General features: G+C 46.2%; 1 protein-coding gene across 2 annotated transcripts in view; it reads right to left on the bottom strand.

Annotated features, from left to right (window-relative positions):
* Window positions 1–591: 591 nt before the first annotated feature.
* Window positions 592–24,778, bottom strand: part of pcif1 (phosphorylated CTD interacting factor 1) — a 496,521-nt gene continuing 472,334 nt past the window's right edge. The window contains exons 15-16 of one of the 2 annotated variants that reach the window (XM_041204028.1): window positions 12,087–12,262; window positions 592–7,688 (exon numbers count right to left, since the gene is read on the bottom strand). In XM_041204028.1, the coding sequence (XP_041059962.1) occupies window positions 7,460–7,688; window positions 12,087–12,262 (405 nt within the window). In that variant the 3' untranslated portion in view covers window positions 592–7,459. Of the gene's footprint in view, window positions 7,689–12,086; window positions 12,263–23,903; window positions 24,157–24,778 lie in introns of those variants that run through there. The other variant, XR_005945091.1, reaches the window with a different exon arrangement.

The raw sequence follows: 24,778 nt of genomic DNA, 5'->3' as shown, positions 1-24,778 counted from the left end.
GTTGAACCGTAACACAGAACGACACCCGGAGCTGAACTCCATCACATTGTGACTCGGGGGCTGAACTCCAGCACAGAGTGACTATGGGAGCTGAAGTTCAGAACAGGTTGACTCCGGGAGCTGATGTCCAGCACAGAGTGACTCGCAGAGCTGATGTCCAGCACAGAGTGACTCCCAGAGCTGATGTCCAGCACAGAGTGACCCCCGGAGCTGCGCCCAACACAGTGTGAGTCCCGGATCTGCGCCCAACAGAGTGACTCCCGGAGCTGAGCTCAGCACAGTGACTCCAGGAGTTGAATTTAACTACAGCATACTGTAACCCCTGAAGCTGATCTCCAAAACAGTGTGATCCCGAGAGCTGAACTACAACATGGTGCTACCCCGGGAGCTGATGTCCAGCACAGTGTGATCCCGGGAGCTGACATCCAGCACAGTGTGACTCTGAGATCTACTTGTTGTCAGGTTGTAATTATAGAAAGCATTGTTGTTTCTCACCTGTTGAGATAATCTGTTTGTTTCCAGTGAGGGGATTTGTGAGCTTGACTTATCTTAATTCACACTTTGTTTCAAAAGAAATTAGGACAATACTAATCTCAGTATATTTTTAATTCTGGTGTTGAAATTTTCCTTCTGTAAGTAAAGATTTTGAAACCAACAAGGGGATCTGATCTATATGTGTTACTTAGAAAAAGAGGTCAACTGGATCATTGGACATGACTTTACAGAGTTGATCGATTAGATGTGGGTTCACATGACGTTCACTAGTGTTAATAGAAAACAGGTGCCTGGTTCAATGCCAGGATCCCACTGCATGTGACATTATCTCAATATGATCCCAAACCTGACCACAAAGCACCATCAATCTTTTTACCAATTAGTCAGCACATATACTTAAATCTGTATTTCTTAAAATACAATTTAAAAAGAGTAACAAAATAAATACAAAAATAAACACTACAGATAAAACATGTCGAGGAGAGGCAGTGGGAGAACTGAGCCTTTCATCATCTTCCCACCAGAATCCCACACAGTCTGATAACAGACACTGATACTGCAATGCTGGAGAACTGAGTTAGGGTTGAGTGTTCCTGGTGCGCATAAGATGCCTCACTCCAGGACTGCGCCACTGTGCACACACTGCCAAGTCCAGGACTGAATAACACATCACTGTACAAGCTCAGTTCAGCCTCAGGTCTGTACAATCCCCGTTTCGATGCATGCTCAATAATAAGTGCGATTTTCAGATACACAACTACATTGAGCCATGTGCCATCAGTGCAACGTTACGGTCATTAGTAATTCAGAAATGTTCTGGTTGGCTGTATCCCTTTTCTAACTTCTTCAAATCAAACCAGAAACAATTAGAAGACAAAACACAACAACCTCTGCACAAAGTGAAGGTACTGGCAAGTGGACAACATTGTTCATCAACAATCCAAGAATATGCAATTATCTATACACCCTCACAACCTGAGCCAAGCCAGTGAGGGACAGAACATTGAGAGAGTCCAAGTTTGCAGACAATACAAAGTTGGGTGGGAAAGTAAGCTGTATGGAGGTTGCAAAGAGATACAGACAAGTTGGGTGAGTGGGTAAGAACATAGTGGATGGAATATAATGTGGGGAAGGGTGAAGTTAGGAAAAAAAATAGAAAGCACAATATGTTTTGAATGGTGAAACTAGGAAAGGCTTGCATTCAGAGGGAGCCGTGTGTCCTTATCCATTCATCACAGAAAGTTAGTGATGAGACGCGAACAAGAACACGCGAGAAGAGGGATGATCCGAGAGCATAACGAGAGCAATAATGATCTGAGAACACAGGGACAGCAGTAATGACCCGAAAACACAGGGACAGCAGTAATGACCTGAGAACACAGCGAGAGCAGTAATGATCGGGAACACAGCGAGAGCAGTAATGACCTGAAAACACAGGGACAGCAGTAATGATCGAGAACACAGCGAGAGCAGTAATGACCTGAGAACACAGGGACAGCAGCAATGATCGAGAACACAGCGAGAGCAGTAATGACCCGAAAACACAGGGACAGCAGTAATGATCGAGAACACAGCGAGAGCAGTAATGACCTGAGAACGCAGCGAGAGCAGTCATGGCCCGAGAACACAGCGAGAACAGTAATGACAAGAACACAGTGGGAGCAGTAATGACCCGAGAACATAGGGACAGCAGTAATGACCCGAAAACACAGGGACAGAAGTAATGACTCGAGAACACAGCGAGAGCAGTAATGACCCGAGAACACAGGGACAGCAGCAATGATCGAGAACACAGCGAGAGCAGTAATGACCCGAAAACACAGGGACGGCAGTAATGATCGAGAACACAGCGAGAGCAGTAATGACCCGGGAACACAGGGACAGCAGTAATGACCCAAGAACACAGGGATAGCAGTAATGATCGAGACACAGCGAGAGCAGTAATGACCCGAGAACACAGCGAGAGCAGTCATGGCCTGAGAACACAGGGAGAGCAGTAATGGCCCGAGAACACAGGGACAGCAGTAATGATCGAGAACACAGTGAGAGCAGTCATGGCCCAAGAACACAGCGAGAGCAGTTATGATCAAGAACATAGCAAGAGCAGTAATGATCGAGAACACAGCGAGAGCAGTAATGATCAAGAACACAGCGAGAGCAGTAATGATTGAGAACACAACGAGAGCAGTAATGATCGACAACACAGCGGGAGCAGTAATGATCGAGAACACAGTGAGAGCAGTAATGACCCAAGAACACAGGGACAGCAATAATGACCCAAGAACACAGGGACAGCAGCAATGACCCGAGAACACGGCGAGAGCAGTAATGACCTGAGAACACAGGGACAGCAGTAATGGCCCGAGAACATAGCGAGAGCAGTAATGATCGAGAACACAGCAAGAGCAGTCATGATCACGAACACAGCGAGAGCAGCCATGATTGAGAACACAGCGAGAGCAGTCATGATCGAGAAAACAGCGAGAGCAGTCATGATCGAGAACACAGTGAGAGCAGTCATGATCAAGAACACAGCAGTAGTGATCTAGAACACAGCGAGAGCAGTAACGATCGAGCACACAGCGAGAGCAGTAATGATTGAGAACACAGCGAGAGCAGTAATGATTGAGAACACAGCGAGAGCAGTAATGATTGAAAACACAGCAAGAGCAGTAATGAACTGAAGACACAGCAAGAGCAGTAATGATCAAAAACACAGTGACAGCAGTAATAATCAAGAACACAGCGAGAGCAGTAATGACCCAAGAACACAACAGAGATAACCATCAAGTGATGCCACAGAACAAGGAGTCAGGCGGGGTGAGAACACTGATTAACTTCTAATTTACTTTAAATTGAGGGATTAGGAAATTTTATTCAGAGAGACCTGCACTTTATTGTATATGAATCACAGAAAGTTATAATGCAGGTACAAGTAATTAGGAAGGCTAATGGTATATTAGCCTTAATTACAAAGGGATTGGAGTATTTGATTGAAGAAGACACTACAATTATATAAGGCCTTGGTGAGATCACACCTCGACCACTGTGTGCTTTTGGTCTCTTTACCCATTGAAGGATATACTAGCCTTACAGAGAGGGTAATGTAGGTGTCCTAGACTGATACCTGGAATGAGGGGATTGTCCTGTGAGGAGAGATTGAGTAAACAGGGACCAGATACCCTGGGGTTTATAAGAGGTGATATCATTGAAATATAAGATTCTTAAAGACCTTGTTAGGGTAATTGCTGGAAGGGTGTTTCTCCTGGTTGGGGAATTGAGAACTAGAGGCTGCTGTTCAGATTTAATATGCAAATGTGTTAGATAGAGACAGAACTCAATTTTTGTATGGATTAGGGTTTTATAGTTATTCAAGTTTCTGAGGATGAATTTGGCATCCTGGTACAAATTTAGTGAGGAAGAGCTTCCTCTTGGAGTCAGTGGAGATAGTAAGGTCTAGAAGGTCAACATGTGGAGGTATCCAAGTTATGAATTGAGATTTGTGAGAGATATGAAGAAACAAACAAGATTTGATTGCTCCATTAAAGTGCACAGAAGGGATGAAGATGCAGCAGTTCAGCCACTGTGGTGTAATAGGACCAAAAGTGTAAACACAAGAGCCTGTGATCTGTAGGATGGTAATGGTGGCAGAGTGCACACATCAGCAGAAGATGGGATAGGGTTGGATGGTGAGTTCAAGTAGTCTGTTGAATAGTACCCAATGCATTGTCTTGCATTAAAGGCTACTGACCTGAAAGAAAGAGGCAATCAATGGAAAGAAATAAACAAACATAAGGGACAAAAGACTGTAAAGAAATTTGTAAAACAGCCAGACAGAAAGCAGGCAAGTGGAAAGAGAGGGTTTTGTGGTGTATATTGTGTCTATACAGATTCATATATACTACATATATATTATCGGGCTGGATTTTATGGAGCATCATGGTCCCTTCCCCCAACCACATCCCCACCTGGATAAAAGCCCTCCCATGATCCCAATGGCTGCCCCACAGCAATGTAGCACTGGGAGCAACATTAATTGCTTTAAGGTGAGTCTTCCACCCCTATCTCAGAAGGGAGTCCTGCCTTATATAGCTGTCAGCCAATCAAGTAGTCCCAGCTGCGTTACCAGGAGCCACTGCTGGGACTACAGGTATGCCCCAATGTTGAGGATCCTGGACTGACAGATAAGTCCACAGACAGGGTTGAGGCAAGGAGGGTGAGTGGGGAGGGTGAGGTCTGGGTTCAAAAGACCAGGGGTGGAGGGTTAAAGGGGGAAATGACCTCGGGGGGGGTCTCCGATGGGCTCAGGGGCCTGCAAAGGAGGCTCCTGACCCCTTGCCTGACACCAGCACACCCAGCTAAAGCTGTTGAGCTTCCTGCATGGCGATGGCCTCCCCCCGTGGGGGGTAAAATATCAGCAGGGATGGGATGAGACCCTTAAGTGGCCCACGGGTGGACAGGCTACTCCACCCCCTGTAAAACTTCAGACAGGTCAGGAAGGCCATGCATTGGATTTTATATGCTCGCTCTCCTGCGATCAAACCCTCCAGCAAGGGAGTGTAAAATTTAGCCCATGGTGTCAAAATCCACCTGTAAGAATGTTCATCTTAACATTGAACAGCAATGTGAGGGAGGTCCCACAACAGGGAACTAGAGGCACTCCAAACAGGGCACCAGGAGATCCAGTGGATAGGAATGGTAAATAAAGACCAGCACTCTGATTAAGTTGAGTGTAATGTAGGATACAAGTCATGTGGATTGTGCCATAGTGGTGATTTTAAGGGTCTCCCACACTTCAGATCCAGAATGAAGAAATTTGTTATTAAACTCTTAACTGCATTCCTCATTACACATGGTTGCTACCGTATACAATTTTAATAAAATGAACACTGACTAAAAGGTTTCTTTATGCAGTTCCAGGACAGTGAGTGGGCCATAGGGTAATGGAGAGTTCCAGGACAGTGAGTGGGCCATAGGGTAATGAAGAGTTCCAGGACAGTGAGTGGGCCATAGGGTAATGGAGAGTTCCAGGACAGTGAGTGGGCCATAGGGTAATGGAGCAACAAGGCGACAAGACAGTATCTGGATTACAGGCTGACGGATAATCTCATGCCAAGTAATGACAAAGCTGAGATAACCAGCTTAAACTGACAGATTGGATGCATGTTGTGATAGGATGTTCTGTGCAGTTACTGGGGAATAAACTAAGCTATATATCCAAAGTAAAATGCTGCAAATCTGAAAAAAAATGGGAAATACTCAGCAGGTCTGGCAGCATCTGTGGGGAGAATCACAGAGTCAAAGCTTCAGGTCTGTAAGCCTTCACCGGATGTATAATTTTCCAGTTCTGATGAAGGGTTTCAGACCTGAAACGTTAACTCTGTTTCTCTCTCCACAGATGCTGCCAGACCTGCTGAGTATTTCCAGCATTTTCTGTTTATATAGTATCTATTTAAAAAAATTTAATTGTAGCACAGTCAAATCCTCTTCAACTATCCCAATGCTCTCTTTTGCCACACAAATTAACAAATTAACTACAAGCATACTCCAGCCCTTCACTTTGAACAGTTGCTGTTTTAAAGTTTTGTAATAGGAAGCTGCTTATTCAACCTGTAAGGGTCCATGGACTCTGTTAATTAGAAACAATCTCAACGTGATGTTGTGTACTGTTACAGTAAGACTGTTGGGATATTGCTTGGGTTACAGCCTTGCACAGATCAGCCAGATCTCCACACATGACAGTATTCGCTAAGGGATGGATGTTCAGCCTGCAGTACAGCGTTGAACCATTACTCACAATCCTCAGTGTAGCTGTCAAGTGGTTTCATTATGAGTAACCAGTGCTGCCCTGCCATTTTGACATCAGGTTCTCTTAGCAATATAGCAAAAGTCAAGAACCAAAATTGTTGATAATCTGGCCTTTCTGGTGCTTGGGTCTGTAGTTGAAGCAATGTATGGGCATACAAGACCTTACAGTCTCAGTTGCTCTTTAACAGGACATTTTATTGAGCCATACCTTCCAAGTGGAGCAACTCTATATTTAACCCTTTGCTGGCTGGCTTAGCTGAGAATAGTACTGAATTCTAGTTACTCTATAATCATCACTAAAAGTTCATCACTGGCAGAGGGTTCCCATTTACCTGAATCGAATGCTCTGCATCCACAGGTTGCTGCACAGTTGGGAGACCTTATTATTTAAACAATCAATGAAACTAACCACATAGACAGGAATCTGGGTGCTTAATGAGAATCTCCTCGAACCTTATTGAAGAGGACTCAGCACAGAAGGAGCCCATGCTGCCTACCGTTCATATGGAGCCCTCTGCCATAATCCCATATCCCTGTTCTTTCCCTGTAGCCTTCATTATTTCCCTTCAGAAGTTTATCTAATTCCCCTTTGCCAGTGAAGGGTTAAATGTGCTGGATGCTGTACATTCAAACGTTCAGTGAGTGGAGCTGCCGTTGAACAATTCAGAGATACAGTCTACACAGGTCAACAAGAAGCAACACTTCTTACAGAAACACCAATCAATTCCTATCCATCAGTTTGTACACTTACACTTAATTCTCTGCATTGAAAAGAAATTCCTGCATTAAATGGAAAATGTCTGCAGCCACTATTCGTAAAGTTTAAAAAAATATTAGGCAGAATTGCATAATCTCAAAAAAAAGAAAGCTGATAAAACTGACACGGTATTCTGTTATGAAATATTTCCATGGAATATATTACACAGACATATTCTGCTTCGCTCCCCTAAACACCTCAATAAAAATAAAAACAACAAACAGAAACATTAAGAACCCAGAACTCTGGTTCTGTTTTGAAAGACACTGTACATTATGTACATTGCTTGCTGGTGACGACAATGGTTTTGCAGCTTGTATTGAGTCCACCTGTTTAAAACCACACATGGTATTAACTGCTCTGAGCTGCTTATGTCTTGCACACGCCCTCAATTGCATTTCAATGATGCTCGGTAATGCTGCTTTGGTCCCGACTCTGTTCCTGGTCTTTCTCACCAGCTGTCGATGAGGAGGACGAGGACGAGGAGGAGGATGACTTTCCTGTCAACTTATAGGCTGCCATTAGCTGCTGGACCCGCTCTGGCAAGGGCTCCCACTTCACAAACCCAGCATCATTCTGCAGGAAGATGAGAGCTGTAGAGTGCACAGCTTTATAATAGATATCCTCCCTACAAATAAACAAAACATAGTTTTTTGATCGCTCATCTCAAATCATAATGGGCAGCCTCTCCTCTGTGACTCTCCCCCCTCACCCTGTGACCCTCACCCGTGACTCTCCTCCCTCACAGTGACTCTCCCCCATCACTCTGTGACAATCTCCCCTTCACCCTGTGACTCTCTCCCCCTCATCCTGTGACTTGCTCCCCCACATCCTGTAACTCTCCCCTTTCACCCTCTAACTCTCACCCCTCACCCTGTGACTCTCACCCCCCTCATCCTGTGACTCTCTCCCCCTCATCCTGTGACCCTCTCCCCCACAACCTGTAACTCTCCCCCTCACCCCGTAATTCTTCCCCCTCACCCCGTGACACTCTCCCCTCACGCCGTAACACTTCCCCCATCACCCTGTGACTCTCTCCCCTTCACCCGATGACTCTCTCCCCATCACCCCTTGACTCTCCCCCCACACCCCATGACAATCCCCCCTCGCCCTGTGACACTCTCCCCCTCGCCCTGTAGCTCTCCCCCTCTCATCCTGTGACTCTCGCCCCCTCACCCCATGCCTCTCCCCCCCCTCACCCTGTGGCTCTCCCCCCGTGACAAACCCCCCTCACCCTGTGGCTCTCCCCCCTCAACCCGTGACTCTCCACCCCTCACCCTTTGACTCCCCCCTTCACCCTGTGACTCTCCCCCCATCACCCTGTGACTCCCAGCTTCACCCTGTGGTTTTCCACCCTCACCTTGTGACCCTACCCCCTCACCCCGTGACTCTCTCTCCCTCACCCCGTGACTCTCTCTCCCTCACCCCGTGACTCTCTCTCCCTCACCCCGTGACTCTCTACCCGACATCCTGTAACTCTCCCCCCTCAACTTGTAACTCTCCCCCCTTACCCATGACTCTCCGCCCCTCACCCTGTGACTCCTCCCTTCACCCTGTGGCTCTCCCCCACATCCTGTAACTCCACCTCCTCACCCTGTGACTCTCCCCCCTCACCCCGTGACTCTCTCCCCTCACCCTGTGACTCTCCCCCCTCACGCTGTGACTCTCCCCCCTCACCCTGTGACCCTCACCCCATGACTCTCTCCCCTCACCCCGCTACCCTCTACTGCTCACCCCACAACCCTCTCCCCCTCACCCCGCCACTCTCTCCCCATCACCCCGCCACTCTCTCCCCATCACCCCACGACTCTCTCCCCCTCACCCCGCGAATCTCTCCCCCTCACCCCGCGACTCTCCCCCTGTACCTCTGCCCCCTCACCCTGTGACTCTCTCCCCTCACCCCGTGACTCTCCTCCCTCACCCAGTGACACTCCCCCCCTCACCCTGTGACTCTCTCCCCTCACCCCGTGACTCTCCTCCCTCACCCAGTGACACTCCCCCCCTCACCCCGTGACCCTCCCCCCTCACCCCGTGGCTCACCCCCTCACCCCGTGATTCTCCCCCCTCACTCCGTGACTCTCCCCACTCACCCCGTGACTCTACCCCCGTGACACACCCCCTCACCCTGTGGCTCTCCTCCCTCACTCCGTGATTCTCCCTCCTCACTCCGTGACTCTCCCCACTCACTTCGTGACTCTACCCCCGTGACACACCCCCTCACCCTGTGGCTCTCCCCCCTCACCCCATGACTCTCCCCCCCTCACCCCATGCCTCACCCCCTCACCACATGACTCTCCCCCCACACCCCGTGACACTGCCCCCTCTCCCCGTGACACTCTCTCCCTCACCCTGTAACTCTCCCCCCTCATCCTGTGACTCTCCCCCTTCACTCAGTGACCCTCACCCCATGACTCTCCCCCCTCTCCCCGTGATTCTCCCCACACACCTTGTGGCTCTCCCCCCTCACCATGTGGCTCTCCCCCGTCAACGCGTGACTCTACCCCCCTCACCCTGAGACTCCCCCCCCTTCACCATGTGACACTCCCACCTCACCCCGTAACTCTCCCCCCTCACCCCGTGACTCTCTGCCCCACATGCTGTAACTCACCCCCCTCACCCCGGAACACTCCCCCTCACCCACGACTCTCCCCCTTCACCCCATGACTCTCCCCCATCACCCTGTGACTCTCCCCCCTCACCCTGTGACCCTCACCCCATACCCCATGACACTCCCCCCCCTCACCCCACGAATCTCTCTCCCCATCACCCTGTGACTCCCCCCTCACCCGTTGACTCTCTCCCACTCACCCCGTGACTCTCCCACTGTGCCTTTCCCCCCTCACCCCATGCCTCCCCCCCTCACCCTGTGACACTCTCGCCCTCACCCTGTAACTCTCCCCTCTCATCCTGCGACTCTCCCCCTTCATCCAGTGACCCTCACCCCGTGACTCTCCCCCCTCTCCCCGTGATTCACCCCACTCACCCCACGACTCTCCCCCCGTGACACACCCCCCTCACTCTGTGGCTCTCCCCCCTCACCCCATGACTCTCCCCCATAACCCTGTGGCTGTCCCCACTCAACCCTTGACTCTACCCCCCTCATCCTGTGACTCCCCCCCTTCACCCTGTGGCTCTACCCCATACCCCGTGACTGTCCCCCCTCACCCTGTGACGCTCTGCCCCACATGCTGTAACTCTCCCCCCTCACCCCGCAACTCTCTCCCCCTCATCCTGTAACTCTCTTCCCCTCACCCTGTGACTCCCTCCCCCACATCCTGTAACTCTCCCCCTTCACCCCGTAACTCTCCCCCCTCACCGTGACTCTCTCCCCCTCATCCTGTAACTCTTCCCCCTCACACCGTGACACTCCCTTCTCACCCTGTGACTCTCCCTCCCTCACCGTAACCCTCACCCCGTGACACTCCCACCTCACCCCGTGACTCTCTCCCCTTCACCCGATGACTCTCTCCCCATCACCCCGTGACACTCCCCCCTCGCCCTGTGACACTCTTCCCCTCGCCCTGTAACTCTCTCCCCTCGTCCTGTGACTCTCCCCACCTCACCCCGTGACTCTCTCCCCCTCACCCCGTGATTCTCCCCACTCACCCCGTGATTCTCCCCCCGTGACAAACACCCCTCACCCTGTGGCTCTCCCCCTTCACCCTGTGGTTCTTCCCCCTCAACCCATGACTCTCCCTCCCTCACCCTGTGACTCCCCGCCTTCACCCTGTGGTTCTCCACCCTCACCTTGTGATTCTCTCCCCCTCACCCCGTGACTCTCTGCCCGACATCCTGTAATCCTCCCCCCTCACCCGTAACTCTCCCCCCTCACCTGTAACTCTCCCCCCTCACCCATGACTCTCCCCTCTCATCCTGACTCTCCCCCCTCACCCTGTGACCCTCACCCCATGACTCTCTCCCCTCACCCCGTGACTCTCCTCCCTCACACTGTGACTCTCCCCCTCACCCTGTGACTCTCCCCCCTCACCCTGTGACCCTCACCCCGTGACTCTCTCCCCTCACCCCATGACTCTCCTCCCTCACACTGTGACTCTCCCCCTCACCCTGTGACTCTCCCCCCTCACCCTGTGACCCTCACCCCGTGACTCTCTCCCCTCACCCCATGACTCTCCTCCCTCACCCTGTGACACTCCCCCCACACCTCGTAACCGTCTCCCCTAACCCCGTTACTCACCCCCGGCACCCTGTGGCTCTCCCCCTCACCCTGAGACTCTCCCCCCTCACCCTGTGACCCACCGCCCACACCCCAGGACACTCCACACTCGCCCCGTGACTCTTCCCCTCATCCCGTGACACTCTCATCCTTACCCTTTAACTCTCCCCCCCTCATCCTGTGACTCTCCCTGCTCACCCCGTGACCCTCACCCTGTGACTCTCTCCCCTCATCCCGTGACTCTCCCCCCGTGACTCTCACCCCCTCACCCCGTGACTCTCACCCTCACCCCGTGACTCTCCCCCCTCACCCTGACACTCACCCTGTGACTTTCACCCCCTCACCCCATGACTCTCCCCCCTCACCCCGTGACTCTCTCACCTCACCCCGATTCTCCCCACTCACCCTGTGACTCTCCCCCCTCACCGTGACCCTCACCCTAGGACTCTCCCTCCTCACCCTGTGACCCTCACCCCGTGACTCTCTCCTCTCACCCTGTGACTCTCTTCCATCATCCCGTGATTCTCCCCCCTCACCCCGTGATTCTCCCCATCAACCTGTGGTTCTCCCCCCTTACCCAGAGACTCTCCTTCTTTACCCTGTGACTCTCCTCCCTCCCCCGTGGCTCTCCCCCCTCATCCCGTGACTCTCCCCCCTCATCCCATGACTCTTCCCTCTCACCCTGTGGCCCTCCCCATCCTGTGACTCTCCCATCGTTATTAATTACTCTGTGCACAGTCCCCATCCTCAGTCCATGACAGGTAGATGTAATTTGTAAATAAGATAAACATAGATCACACAGCCCATTTGTCTGCCAGCCATGCCATGACCAGGTGATGCTGTAAATCTTACTTTTTGCAGATGTGCTGTGCCCCGCTCCTGTACTCATGCTCATAGGCTGGAACTAGGATTTGGTGTCGTTTAAACTTGCTCTCCTCCATTCGGACGAGAGCTGGTGTTGGGGGGTTCCTCCATTCAGGTATGAACACTATGAATGAAAGTGGCTCACTAGAGCTTCCCAACAGATCCTGTTTGAAGGCAAAAAAAAAATAGATTAACAGGTTCATAGGTCACCCAACTTGAGAGTTTTCATCCACAGGGCAAGTCAGTGCCTTTCTGAATGAGCTCAACCTCTCAAACTCAATATCCTCTCAAACTCATCAACCTTTCAAACTCACCATCCTCTCAAACCCATCAACCGCTTAAACTCACCAACCTCTCAAACTCACCAACCTCGCAAACTCACCAACCTCTCAAACTCACCATCCTCTCAAACTCACTAACCGCTTAAACTCACCATCCTCTCAAACTCACTAACCTCTAAAACTCACCAACCTCTCAAACTCACCAACCTCTCAAACTCATCAACCTCTCAAACCCGCCAACCTCTCAAACCCGCCAACCTCTCAAACTCACCAACTCCTCAAACTCAGCAACCTCTCAAACCCGCTAATCTCTCAAACTCATCAATCTCTCAAACCCATCAATCTCTCAAATTCATGAACCTCTCAAACCCACCTACCTCTCAAACTCATCAACCTCTCAAACTCACCAACCTCTCAAACTCACCAGCCTCTCAAACTCACCAGCCTCTCAAACTCACCAGCCTCTAAAACTCACCAGCCTCTAAAACTCACCAGCCTCTCAAACCCATCGAACTTTCAAACTCGCCAACCTCTCAAACTCACCAACCTCTCAAACCCACTAATCTCTCAAACTCATGAACCTCTCAAACCCATCGACCTCTCAAACCCATCGACCTCTCAAACTCGCCAACCTCTCAAACCCGCCAACCTCTCAAACCCAACAACCTCTCAAACCCGCCAGCCTTCCGATTCCACTTTCTCAGAATATCCCTCAACTTCATCTCTACACCTTCTCATCATATCCTCAATATCACCCTCCGACCTTCTCATCATACCTCTCAACCCTTCTATTCACATTCTCACCATATCCACTGGCATCAACTATCTACCTTCCCATAATCCACTTGAATGAGATTTCCTGGAACCTAAGTCTACAATTCTATTACTCAAGAGTATAATTATGTAAGACTAACTGCTCCCCTTACTGTTGTCTTTTTATGAATGCTTTATCATACTAAACAATTTGAAAATTTCCAATATATCACCATAAAATCTCTTCTTTTCCATTGAAACAAGCCCTCACAATTGTGGAACCTCACAATTCCAATTCCTCATTTGAGGAAAAACATATTTTTGCCTTGAATGACACACTATCTACAAGAGTTTAATCAACACCTTAGGAAGCAACTAAGCATTCATTTTTATTTGTACTTAATCCCTCTGCTAATGCATCCAGCTTGTCATGTTTCAGGAATATTGGCTAGTTAACCTGTAAGGCATTTCAGGTAATTCATCTCAAATTAAATTCAGCATGAGGTTCAATCAACAGTACACACAAGTTTTTATTGTGCAATGAATGGATTCAGGAGACCCCAGTGGGTGATAACTGACAGGAATCCTATATCTCTGATGATGGTGGCCAGTCTGACTGATAAGACAACTGGCCAATACTTTGAGATGGAAAGCCACGGTAGGGTCAGGAACTTGGCTTTTGGTTTCCTGTCCAGTTAAGAAGGGGGACCATCTCTAGCTTCTAGTAATCTGGAATTGTGTCAACTGCAGAAAAGAGAACTCTGTCTCCAAGTTTGGCACCAATTAATTTCAGTCAGTAAAGTAAAATTAGTTCATTAACAGAGATAGTGTGGCATGCTTTGTTATTGTCTATGATCTGAGGAATTTTCAGAAGTATATTGAATTTCACTGTAAACTTTATCCTGTCTGTTCATGTTACCTGTGAAATCAAGCAGTTTGTTGGAATGAAGTCTGCATCTCTGCGCTCTTAACCAACTCGAGTCCAAGATATCTCTTAGCTTTAGCTCAAAATTGGTCTGGTTACCTCCCTTATCTCTGGCATAGGTTCGGATGTAATTAGAGGCATCTTTATTCTACTGTTGATCATGGCTAGCCGATGCTGTGTGTGAGAAAGTGAGGAAGGATCTTCCATGATGCAAGAGGAGGGCACCTGTTACCATCCCTAGAGACAATGCAGAGATCTGGATTGTAATCCTTTCTCCATCTACATGAGTGGAAGGTGCCTGGTTGCTTGGCATCATGGAGTAGATGGCGACCACCAGCAGTGGACCGGGCTAACAGTTGTTCACCTGCTTCATCAACTGGATTCCATCCCCATGGCTGTAATGGCTGTTGAAATCGGCAGCATGGACTTTAGAATGAGTGGTAAAGGGTAATACTGAAAGGGTGCCACTTGACCTTAGGTGGTTTGTACATGTTGGTGTTTGTTTTGTCTCCAACTTTCACAGTGGCTATGAAGACTTTATTGGACTATCAGTGTGGTGACTATACGTGCACAACTGTCCAAGTTCCATACCCAATTAGGAATAAAGCCTGCTTCAATATAAACTCACACTATATTCCTCAAGGTCTCCTTAAAATAAATCCAAATTGCACACCATTTCTTTGCAAATTAGGGCTGACCTTTCCTTGATTTCCTTTGAGTTCTTCTTTGGCTAGCGAGCCACATCTCGCTTCAAGCTTTCTTGTGCAAGCATCAATTATTTGTTGCCAGTTTCTTGAAGTAAGCATCATAACTCCATGTGTCAGCTGAGATGCCACATTATTTTAGATTGGGCTTTAGGCAACCCTTTTATCTTTTGAACAGACTTCCACAAGAGCATTTACCAAGCTTCATGTCATCTTCTAGGGCAGTTTAGTATCAGGTATTTGGACTATGTGATTACCCCACCTTGACTGTACCTTTACTACCACTGTCTCTCTGTTTGACATATATAATCTTTCTCAGTGTTCGTAATCCTAAACCACTGTTGAAACCTCTGCTTTCTGAGGTAGAGGTGACTGAGTTTTCTGTTTGGCGACTGTACATCCTTTAGCTAATGTACATATGAAGTAAGCTGTCTAACAATTGCTTTCTCGACTTTAACTTCTGTTGATAATTTAATGCTCTTTTAATCACATTACCTCACATGGAACCTTCCAATGATATTACTGGATTTGAAAAAAAACCTACGATTCTCTTCATCATCTAAGAATACAGTACGTGACATCGTGCTTCCTTGGTAGATGAACCTGTCCAGTGCAGATAGCATATGCAATTGTAATATTGGGTGGCTCATAAGTTTTTCCAGTTCAGCTGTCTGAAATATAACTTCTGTCTTCTGCAGATTGATGGTGGGGCCATATTTTTTTACAAGAATCTAGAAATGATTGAGTATGACTTTAAGGTCCTCTTCAGTGTGGGCACCCACAGCGCAATCAACAGGTAATGAGAACTTCCAATAAATTTTTCAGAGATCTGAGTTTTTGAGTGTAGGTGATGGAAATTGTACAGTTGCCATTCATTTTGAAGTGAACGAGCACTCCTTTATCCAAGTTCCTCCAGGCATTAGCAAGCGTAGAAACAAACAAGGTACTAAGATGAGAGTTGGAATACAACCCTGTTGAACTCCACCAGAGACAGGTAAGGGGATGGAAACGTCACTATGTTGCATCATCAGGTTAAGCTGCTTGAGATAATCAACACTGGCCAGCATTTTGCAAAGGCCCTCTCTGCTGACTGTATCAAAGATCTTTGTAAGATCAACAAACACACAATAAAGGCCCAGTGTTTTGTTCTCAAGCCTTTTCCTGAGCTTGTATGGCGGTAAAGACCATATCAGTCGTACCTTTGCCTCTTCTCAATCCACACTGGCTGTTAGGCAACAACTTCTCAGCTAAATGCTTGATGTAACAGTTTAAAATGACCCTAGCAAGGATTTTCCCTGCAATGATAAGAAGTGATTTTTACAACAATACCTACTGCTCTTGTGTTTGATTAGATGGATAATGGATGCATCTCTACACTCTTGCAGGATGATTTCTTTTTGCCCATCAACTGGTAAAGATGAGAGAGTGAACCGGTTGGTGCCTGCCTGCTTAATATATCTCAGCAAGTATAGCATTGGAACCTGGTGCCTTGCCACTGGAGAGACTCTACTGCCTTAATGATCTCAAGAAACATGAGTTTCTTCAGCAAGAGGCATTACTAATGGACTGGGAGATAGTTGATTTATGACCTTATTTTCTATGCAGGCCTTCCAGTTAAGTAGACTCTTAAAATGGTTAGCCCAACTATCCAAAATTAGGATATTGCCAGTTAATAAGGTGCAGTCATCAACACTTATTAGGAGACAGGAGGCCACAGACAAGTTTGCAGTATCTCATAGAACCTTTTCATGCGTGTCAGTAATCATCTGGATGTCCTCAACTTTCTTTGATAGCTTATTATTTTGACTGTTATATACAACTTTCTCTGGTGTTGATGACAGATGTTTGACAAAGGGTAAATTTTTCAGAGTAATTCAGCATCTCTATACTGCTCTCATCAAACCAGTCATGGTGTTTTCTGGTTTTTGGTCGTAGGGTCTTAACTAGCTGCAAAGGCATCCCTAAAGTTTTTCCAGTTCATTTGAATGTTTCTGGAAGTTGTGTTGACAATACTGAGTTGATTTTCCAAAGATTCATGGAAGCGATCTTTCACTCGGCTGTTTTAAGTTTAGCAACACTTAATGTGGTAGTGGATTTTTTTCACCTGATAGTCTTCAAAACAGCCATCTGGAGATCTAGTACAATCAAATGAGTCTGTAGATTGTCCAAATCTTGACTCTCCTCATGACTCAAGCCATCTTAACATCTTGACTGCATACTGGTCTGCAAGAGGGATGTCAATTTGGTGCCAATGTTAGTTTACTATATGATTTAATGGTTATGGTATATAATTTCATGGTTTAGGTACCTTTACAGCTGTAATATTTTATGATATTGGTGTATCATTTTGCAGTTATGGCAATGACCCATGGTTTGCAAATTATTGTACTGGGATACCAATCAATTGTTCTATTTTGCTATATCATTTTGTAGTTTTATTATTTGTACATAATTATATGGACTTCATGTATAATTTTACAGTTGCTGTTTTGGTATATGGATCAGGTATTGATTTATGATTTCATGGTCTTGTTGGGGTTATCACTATAATGAGGAGTGAGGGCTGGGATGCTGTCTCTCAGATGCCGTCTTGGCAGTTCAGGGTGCCTACACATGTTGCTGAGGGATCTTAGGGTTTGACTACTTTGAAAAAGGATTGATAAGTGTATGGACTGTGCTATCCAGCAATTTTAGATTTTCTGTATTTCTCTTCCAAATAGTGTGGGTTAGATCTGATTCTAATGTTTTGCTTCTTGCCTATCAGATAGTGCAATGAACATTGTAAACATCCAGTTGGAGTGTATGTAACTCAAAGGTCTGGCAGATTTGGAAATTGAATGGGTTACAGCATTCAGTTCATGAAATATGGGTGTTTCTTTGATCTTGGCTTAACAGCCTGCTAATGATTTCTGTGATTCCATCAGCAGGTTATTAATGACGAATAAAAAGAAGTGCTTTTGCTGAAAAAAGAGACATTTTTGTTGAAGCTTTTCATCTTGCACTCAACAGGACAATTCGCAAGAAAATACCAATGTCAGGGAAACAACATATACTGTGTGAGAAGAGAATGCTGCTCGGTTGGCAAGTGGACTTTGATTGGTTGGCAAGCAGATTCTGATTGGAGTTGCCATGGAGAATGCACCAGTTGATGGTGACTGGCAGTTAACTTCCAAGCATTCTTTGAAATTTAAACCAGACAGCTTGACTCTGATTGGTCAAGACATTGGCCTGGGGAATGAACCAACTGAATGGCTGTCACTTATTTTGTTTAGCCTGAACAGGCGCAATGTGCGTACATGTTCTTTCTGTCTGCAAAGAACAGGGCCCTGCCTATTAATATATGTAGCTTCCAGTACACACAAATTTGCCACACTGTGAGTCCGACTGACAATCCTAAATTGGTCGTCAGAATAATTCTTAGCACACTGAGGAATATTTAGCAAATGTTGTCCAATCGCGGAATCACATCTAACGTTGAACACTGTGTTTTGAGTTTTGCAAGGACAGGATGGTTGGGTATGGTCTGTACACTGCCTGTTGCAAACAGTAGAAGGGACATGCTGTTTGATATGATCTGCCAATCTTTGGGACATATGGCCTACATACCTGGCATCGCACTGGCATTGAAATTCATGTACTACATTACCCATTTGTGTGATAGGCAGAATGTCTTTTTGGCTTGGCGGCAGCATTGTGTTAGTGGCGAATACCACTCAGGTTGCTACTGCATAGCAACTAGCTTCACCTGTTGCTCAAATTTTTAGGGTACCTTGCCCTTCCAGGGTAATCTGAGGTAGACTGGGCACTTTTCAGGGCCGTTCATGAGTTTGCACAATATACAGTGCGAAATGATCTGGTCAGGGTAGCCATTATCCTGCAGGATGTCTTTGATGTGTCCTACTTCAGCATCAAACTTTCATGGTGAGCAAATGGTTTGGGCCTTATTTCAAGGTTGCCAATAAGACCAATCTTATAGCACATGGAACTGCTTTTTTGTTTTTCACAGGAGGAGAATGTTGGGATTGCACCTGCATTAGCAACAGAATGGAACTGTTGCTAATATTGGGAGACAAGCAGCTGAGCTACAATACTGAATAGAGTGGGAGCTGAAGGGAACCATGGTTATATGCTTTGTATTAGGAATAAACTCTTAATGGGTCAGTTTTGCATGTTCTTTCCCCCTAACTAGGTTGACAAATTTTTCTGCTGCTAATTTTTTTTACAGTTCTTGGTCTTTTCAGTTTAAAAGAACTAGCATGAGGCCCCTGGTTAGCTCAGACTCTCCTATACCCTCCCAGATTCACTGAAGTAACCCTTTGACCTTGCACTTCCGAAAGGAGGAGTCAGCCTCATACTGTGCAATATTTTTCTATTAATTAAAATGGCTGGACCCATCCAGGAATTCCACAATGTGCCATTGTGGGAAAAGCAAAATCAGACATGACATTTATGTTCTACATTTAGATGAATAGGTTAAAGCACAGGGTGGGGGCAGATTTTGCAGTGTTGCACAGCACCCTCGCTTATAAATCCCTCATGGTCTGGACCCTCCCTATCCATGTAATCTCCTCCAGCCCTACAATCCTCCAAGACATGAGCACTCCTCTAATTCTGGCCTCTTGCACATCTCCATTTTCCTTCAGCAACCAAAGCCCTAAATTATGCAATTTCCTTCCTAAGCCCCTCTGCCTCTCATTCCGTCGTGAAGATGTTCCTTACAACCTATCCCTGAGACTAAGTTTTTGCTTACGTGTCTTAATTCGTTTGTGTCTTGGTGTTAAATTTTGTTTGATGGTGCTCCTGTGAAGCTCCTCGGGATGTTTTAATTCTTTAAAGGCGTTATATAAATGCAAGTAGTTCCTATTGAGAATGTTAATTTGAATACGGTCTGAGCAAATTAACAACCAACCTCACGGACTGCCTCACTTTCCATTAAATGAAAGGAAAGGAAAGGACCTATGTTGAAACTGTGTCTTTCATGGCCTCAGGATATCCCAAAATGATTCACCCCTGTAAAATATTTTTGAAGTGTAGTAACTGCTATAATATCGGGAAATTGCTTTCCAATAACAGAACGCTGGACAGACTGAAGTACTACTCTTCCCGTACATAGCTCAGCACTGAGATCACTACATTGCACCATGGCGGCTGTAATATAGTAAACATGGCTATCATAGTCCAGAACAAGGGGGCAAAACCTTCAAATTAGAGCTAGGACAATCAAGGGCGGTGTCAGAAAGTGCTTCTACACACAGAGTAGTGGGAATCTAGAACCGTCTCCCTGCAAAAAGCTCTTGAGGCTGCAGATCAATTGAACACTTTAAACTGAGACTGATAGGTGAGGGTATTAAGGGTTACAGAACCAAGGCAGGTGGATGGAGTTATGAACTGATCAGTCACGATCTGATTGAATAGCAAAGAAACAGGCTTGAGGGGCTGAATGGTCTCATCCTATGTTCCTAAGCACTCTCAGAATTAACAAAAATAAGCTGCCATTAATAATTACCTCTTAGACATTGTTTGCTGGGGGAGAAATAATAAAAATAAAACAGTTTCCCCTTTTTGATTTTTATAAGCTCTTATGATTTTAAATGAAGACAAGGTGATTTCATGTATTATGGTTAAGGGACAATTACTAGCGCTCAGCTTCTCTGCCACTGCTAACTTCCCAAAGTACTCAACACTGTGGATAGGAGGACAGAATGCTGGTGGATGTTGAGTAAGGAGTCTTAATTTTTTCCAATCTTTTTCTAAAAATCTAATTTTGTATGCAGTTAGCATTTAACTGAAAACTACAGTTTAAATTCTGAAGTTCCCACCTTAGTCTGGGTTTAACAAGCTCTCCATAGGGTGAGCAGTTCGACTTAGTCAATTAAAGAAGCAGCTGAAACTGGTTCCTCTGTAGCTGGGTCAGCTAGCCTTTGTCTTAGGAACATATAAAGCCAGCCAACTTAGTGTGACATAGCACCTGAGTGCCACTTGGAATAGAGAGTCTGGGAGTTGGGCGATTATGGGAGTTAGGGGAGGAAGGGAAAACAAAGAGAATAATTTAAGGGTAAGCCATGGCAGGGCAGTTCAGCCATGTGGAATGCTCCTCCTGTGAGATGTGGGAAGTTAGGGACACTTCCAGTGGCCAGAGCAATCATGTGTGCAGGAAGTGTCTCCAGCTGCAGCTACCTGAAATCCACATTTCAGAGCTGGAGCTGCATCTGGAGTCACTGTGGAGCATCACAAGGCTGAGATCTTCGCGGATAACATGTACAATGAGGTGGTCATACCGCAAGTAAAGAGTGCACAGGCGGAAAGGGAATGGATGACCGCCAGAGAGTTAAAGCACTAGGCAGGTAGGGCAGGAACTTCTTGGGTCCATCTCCCTTTCTAACAGATTTTCCATTTTGGATACTCCTGGGGATGAGGGCTTCTCAGGGGAATGCAGCAATAGCCAAGTCCGTAGCATCACGAGTGGTAAGGGGAGGAAAAAAGAGTGGGAGAGTAATAGTGATAGGGGATTTGATTGTAAGGGGAACAGATAGACATTTCTACGGCTGCAGGCATGACACCAGAATGGTATGTTGCCTCCCTGGTGCCGGGTTCAAGGATGTCACTGAGTGGCTGCAGGACATTCTGAAGGGGGAAGGGTGAACAGCCAGAGATTGTGGTCCATATCGATAAGATGACTTAGGTAAAAAGGGGGATGAGGTCCTGGAAGCAGAATATAGGGAACTAGGAAATAAACTAAAAAGCAGGACCTCAAAGGTAGTAATCTCAGGATTACTCCCAGTGCCACGTACTAGTGAGATCAGGGATAGGGGAATAGATCAAATGAATGCGTGGCTGCAGAGATGGTGTAGGAGGTTGAGATTTAGATTCCTGAGGCATTGGTACCAATTCTGCGGAAGATGGGACCTGTACAAGCTGGATGGGTTGCACCCCAGCAGGACTGGGACCAATATCGTCACAGGGGTATTTGCTAGTACTGTGGGGGAAGATTTAAACTAGATTGGCAGGGGGATGGGAACCTGAGCAAGGAGATACAGGAGAGGGAAACAAAGATAGAAATGAAAGACAGAAAAATAGAAAGCAAAAGTGGAAGGCAGAGGAAACAAGGGCTAGCAGCAAATAGGGTCATAGTACCAAAAAAATGTTAAAATGTTAAAAAGACAAGTCTAAAGGCACTGTATCTGAATGCATAGTGCATTCACAATAAGGTAAACAAATTACCAGCACAAATAGATGTAAATGAGTTTGATATGATTGTGATGACGGAGATGTGGCTGCAGGGTGACCAAGGCTGGGAACTGAATATCCAAGGGTATTTGATATTTAGAAAGGACAGGCAAAAAGGAAAAGGAGGTGGGGTGCTGTTGTTAGTTAAGCACAAAATCAGTGCAATAATGAGAAAGGATATTGGCTCAGAAAATCTAGATGTAGAATCAGTCTGGCCGAAGATTAGAAGCAACAAGGGGCAGAAAACATTAGTGGGAGTTGTCTGTAGGCCTCCAAACAGTAGTGATAAGGTCGGGGATGGCATTAAACAGGAAATTAGAGATACATGTAACAAGGGTGCTACAGTAATCATGGGTGACTTTAACCTACATAAAGACTGGGCAAACCAAATTGGCAATAATACTGTGGCGGATGAATCCTGGAGTGTGTACGAGGTGGTTTTTTGACAAGTACGTCGAGGAACCAACTAAGGAACAGGCTATCCCAGATTTGGTATTGTGCAATGAGAAGGAGTTAATTAATCATCTTGTTGTGTGGGGTCCTTTAGGGAAGAGTGACCATGACATGATAAAAGTCTTCATTAGGATGGAAAGTAATCCAATCTAAAACCAGAGTCCTAAATCTAAACAAAGGAAACTACAAAGGTATGGAGAGTTGGCTACGATAGATTAGGGAACTTCATTAAAAGGTGGGTAGGCAATGACTAATACTTAAGGATCGAATGCATGCATTGCAAAAGTTGTATATTTCCTTCTGGCACAAAAACACAACAGGAAAAGCAGCCCAACCATGGGTAACAAAATAAATTAAGGATAGTATTAGATCCGAAGAGGTGTCATATAAAGTTGCTAGAAAAAGTAGCAGACCTGAGAATTGGGAGTAGTTTAGAATCCAGCAAAGGAGGACCAAGAGATTGATTAAGAGGGGAAAAATAGAGTATGAGAGTAAACTTGCAAGGAACATAAAAGTGGACTGTAAAGGCTTCTGTAAGTATGGAAAAGAAAAAGATTAGTTAAGACAAATGTAGGTCCCTTATAGTCCAAAATAGCAGGATTTATAATATGGAACAAGGAAATGGCAGAGCAATTAAACAACTACTTTCATGGAAGAAGACACAAATAACATCACAGGAATGCTAGGGAACCAAGGGTCTAGTGAGAAGGAGGAATTGAAGGAAATTATTATTCGTAAAAAAAAGTACTAGAAAATTAATGGGACTGAATGCGAATAAATCCCCAGGGCCTGATAATCTACATCCTAGGGTACTGGAAATAGCTATGGAAATACTGGATGCATTGGTCGTCATCTTCCAAAATTCTGTAGATTCTGGAACAGTCCCAGCAGATTGGAGGGTGGCAAATATAACCCCACTATTTAAAAAAGGAGGAAGGGAGAAAACAACGAAATACAGGTCGGTTAGTCTAACATCAGTGGTAGGGAAAATGCTAGAGTCTATTATAAAGAATGCAATAACAGGACACTTAGAAAATAATAATGGGATTAGACAAAATGAACATGGATTTATGTAAGGGAAATCATGCTTGACAAACCTACTGGAGTTTTTTGAGGATGTAACTAGTAGAATAGATAAGGGAGAACCAGTGGGTGTGGTGTATTTGGATTTTCAGAAAGCTTTTGCTAAAGTCACACGTAAGAGGTTAATGTGCAAAGTTAAAGCAAATGAGATTGGGATTAATATATTGGCATGAATTGGGAATTGGTTAACCGACAGGAAACAGAGTAGGAATAAATAGGTCTTTTTCGGAGTGACAGGCAGTGACTAGTGGGGTACCACAGGGATCAGTGCTTGGGCACCAGCTACTCACAATATATATCAATGATTTGGATGAGGGAACCAAATGTAATACAGTAAAGTCCCACCATTCACACCTTCCTGGTTTGCGTTTTCACTTACCCGCGCTTTGTTCTCTGTACACCGCTTCGCTCATTGCGTGAGCAATGTTCAGTTATCTGCGGTTTCTTCAGATTGAGACACCCTCTCTTTCTGCATCACGAGCGGCCAATTCCTGCCTCGACCAGAGGGACTGCCGATATGTCAAGGCTGGAGGTCCTCCCTTTGGCCCTCCAGCTCTCGGGAAGCCTTCCTGCCATCCTTTATGGGATCGTGAAGCCCTCCTTGCCATTAATTGGCATGGCCATTTGAAAATCTGGGTGAGAATGTCAGGAACATGGCATGTGAGGATTGGACCTTGAGCTGAACTGGCGGGCAGCTTCCCAATCCAGAATTGAAAATCTCGGCCATACTCCCAGCATATTTAAGCAAATGGGACATGTTTTTAGTTTTCTGCAGTGATTGGTCAAGCGATGTACATATAGCATCAGCGAGAAGCTTAAACCAACTTGGTTGTTGGGCCGCATTAACATCGGCCACATTAACAAGAGGCTGCGACTGCTTAAAAGACTCTGAGGCAGCCCACCAGTCAGGAAGGGAATGAATTCATCTGGCTGCAACATCGAGCCAGTAGACAGTAGAAACCAGGGTAGTGGGTTGAGTATTTTTTTATAGAAGTCCAAGCAAAATACTCAATTGTCATTGCGGTGACACCACTGTGATGAAATAATACTCAAATCCTTTGGGTCTTCTGCTTTCCCTCCAACCAAAAATATCATTTACCAAAAGATCTTTCATCAAAACTAATACCCAATTCAATTTGAAATCTTGACTGATGTATTGCTCAGAGGCTCCCCTGTCTGTTGTATACAGGTACTGCACACAATACAGCCCAATCCAATGCTGCCCTTGCAATGGCTGGAACCTATCTAATTGAG

Source organism: Carcharodon carcharias, chromosome 14 (assembly GCF_017639515.1).
Source record: "Carcharodon carcharias isolate sCarCar2 chromosome 14, sCarCar2.pri, whole genome shotgun sequence".
Classification (NCBI taxonomy): Eukaryota; Metazoa; Chordata; class Chondrichthyes; order Lamniformes; family Lamnidae; genus Carcharodon; species Carcharodon carcharias.
Note: the sequence above shows the minus strand (reverse complement) of the source record. Positions and strands in the feature narration are given on the sequence as shown.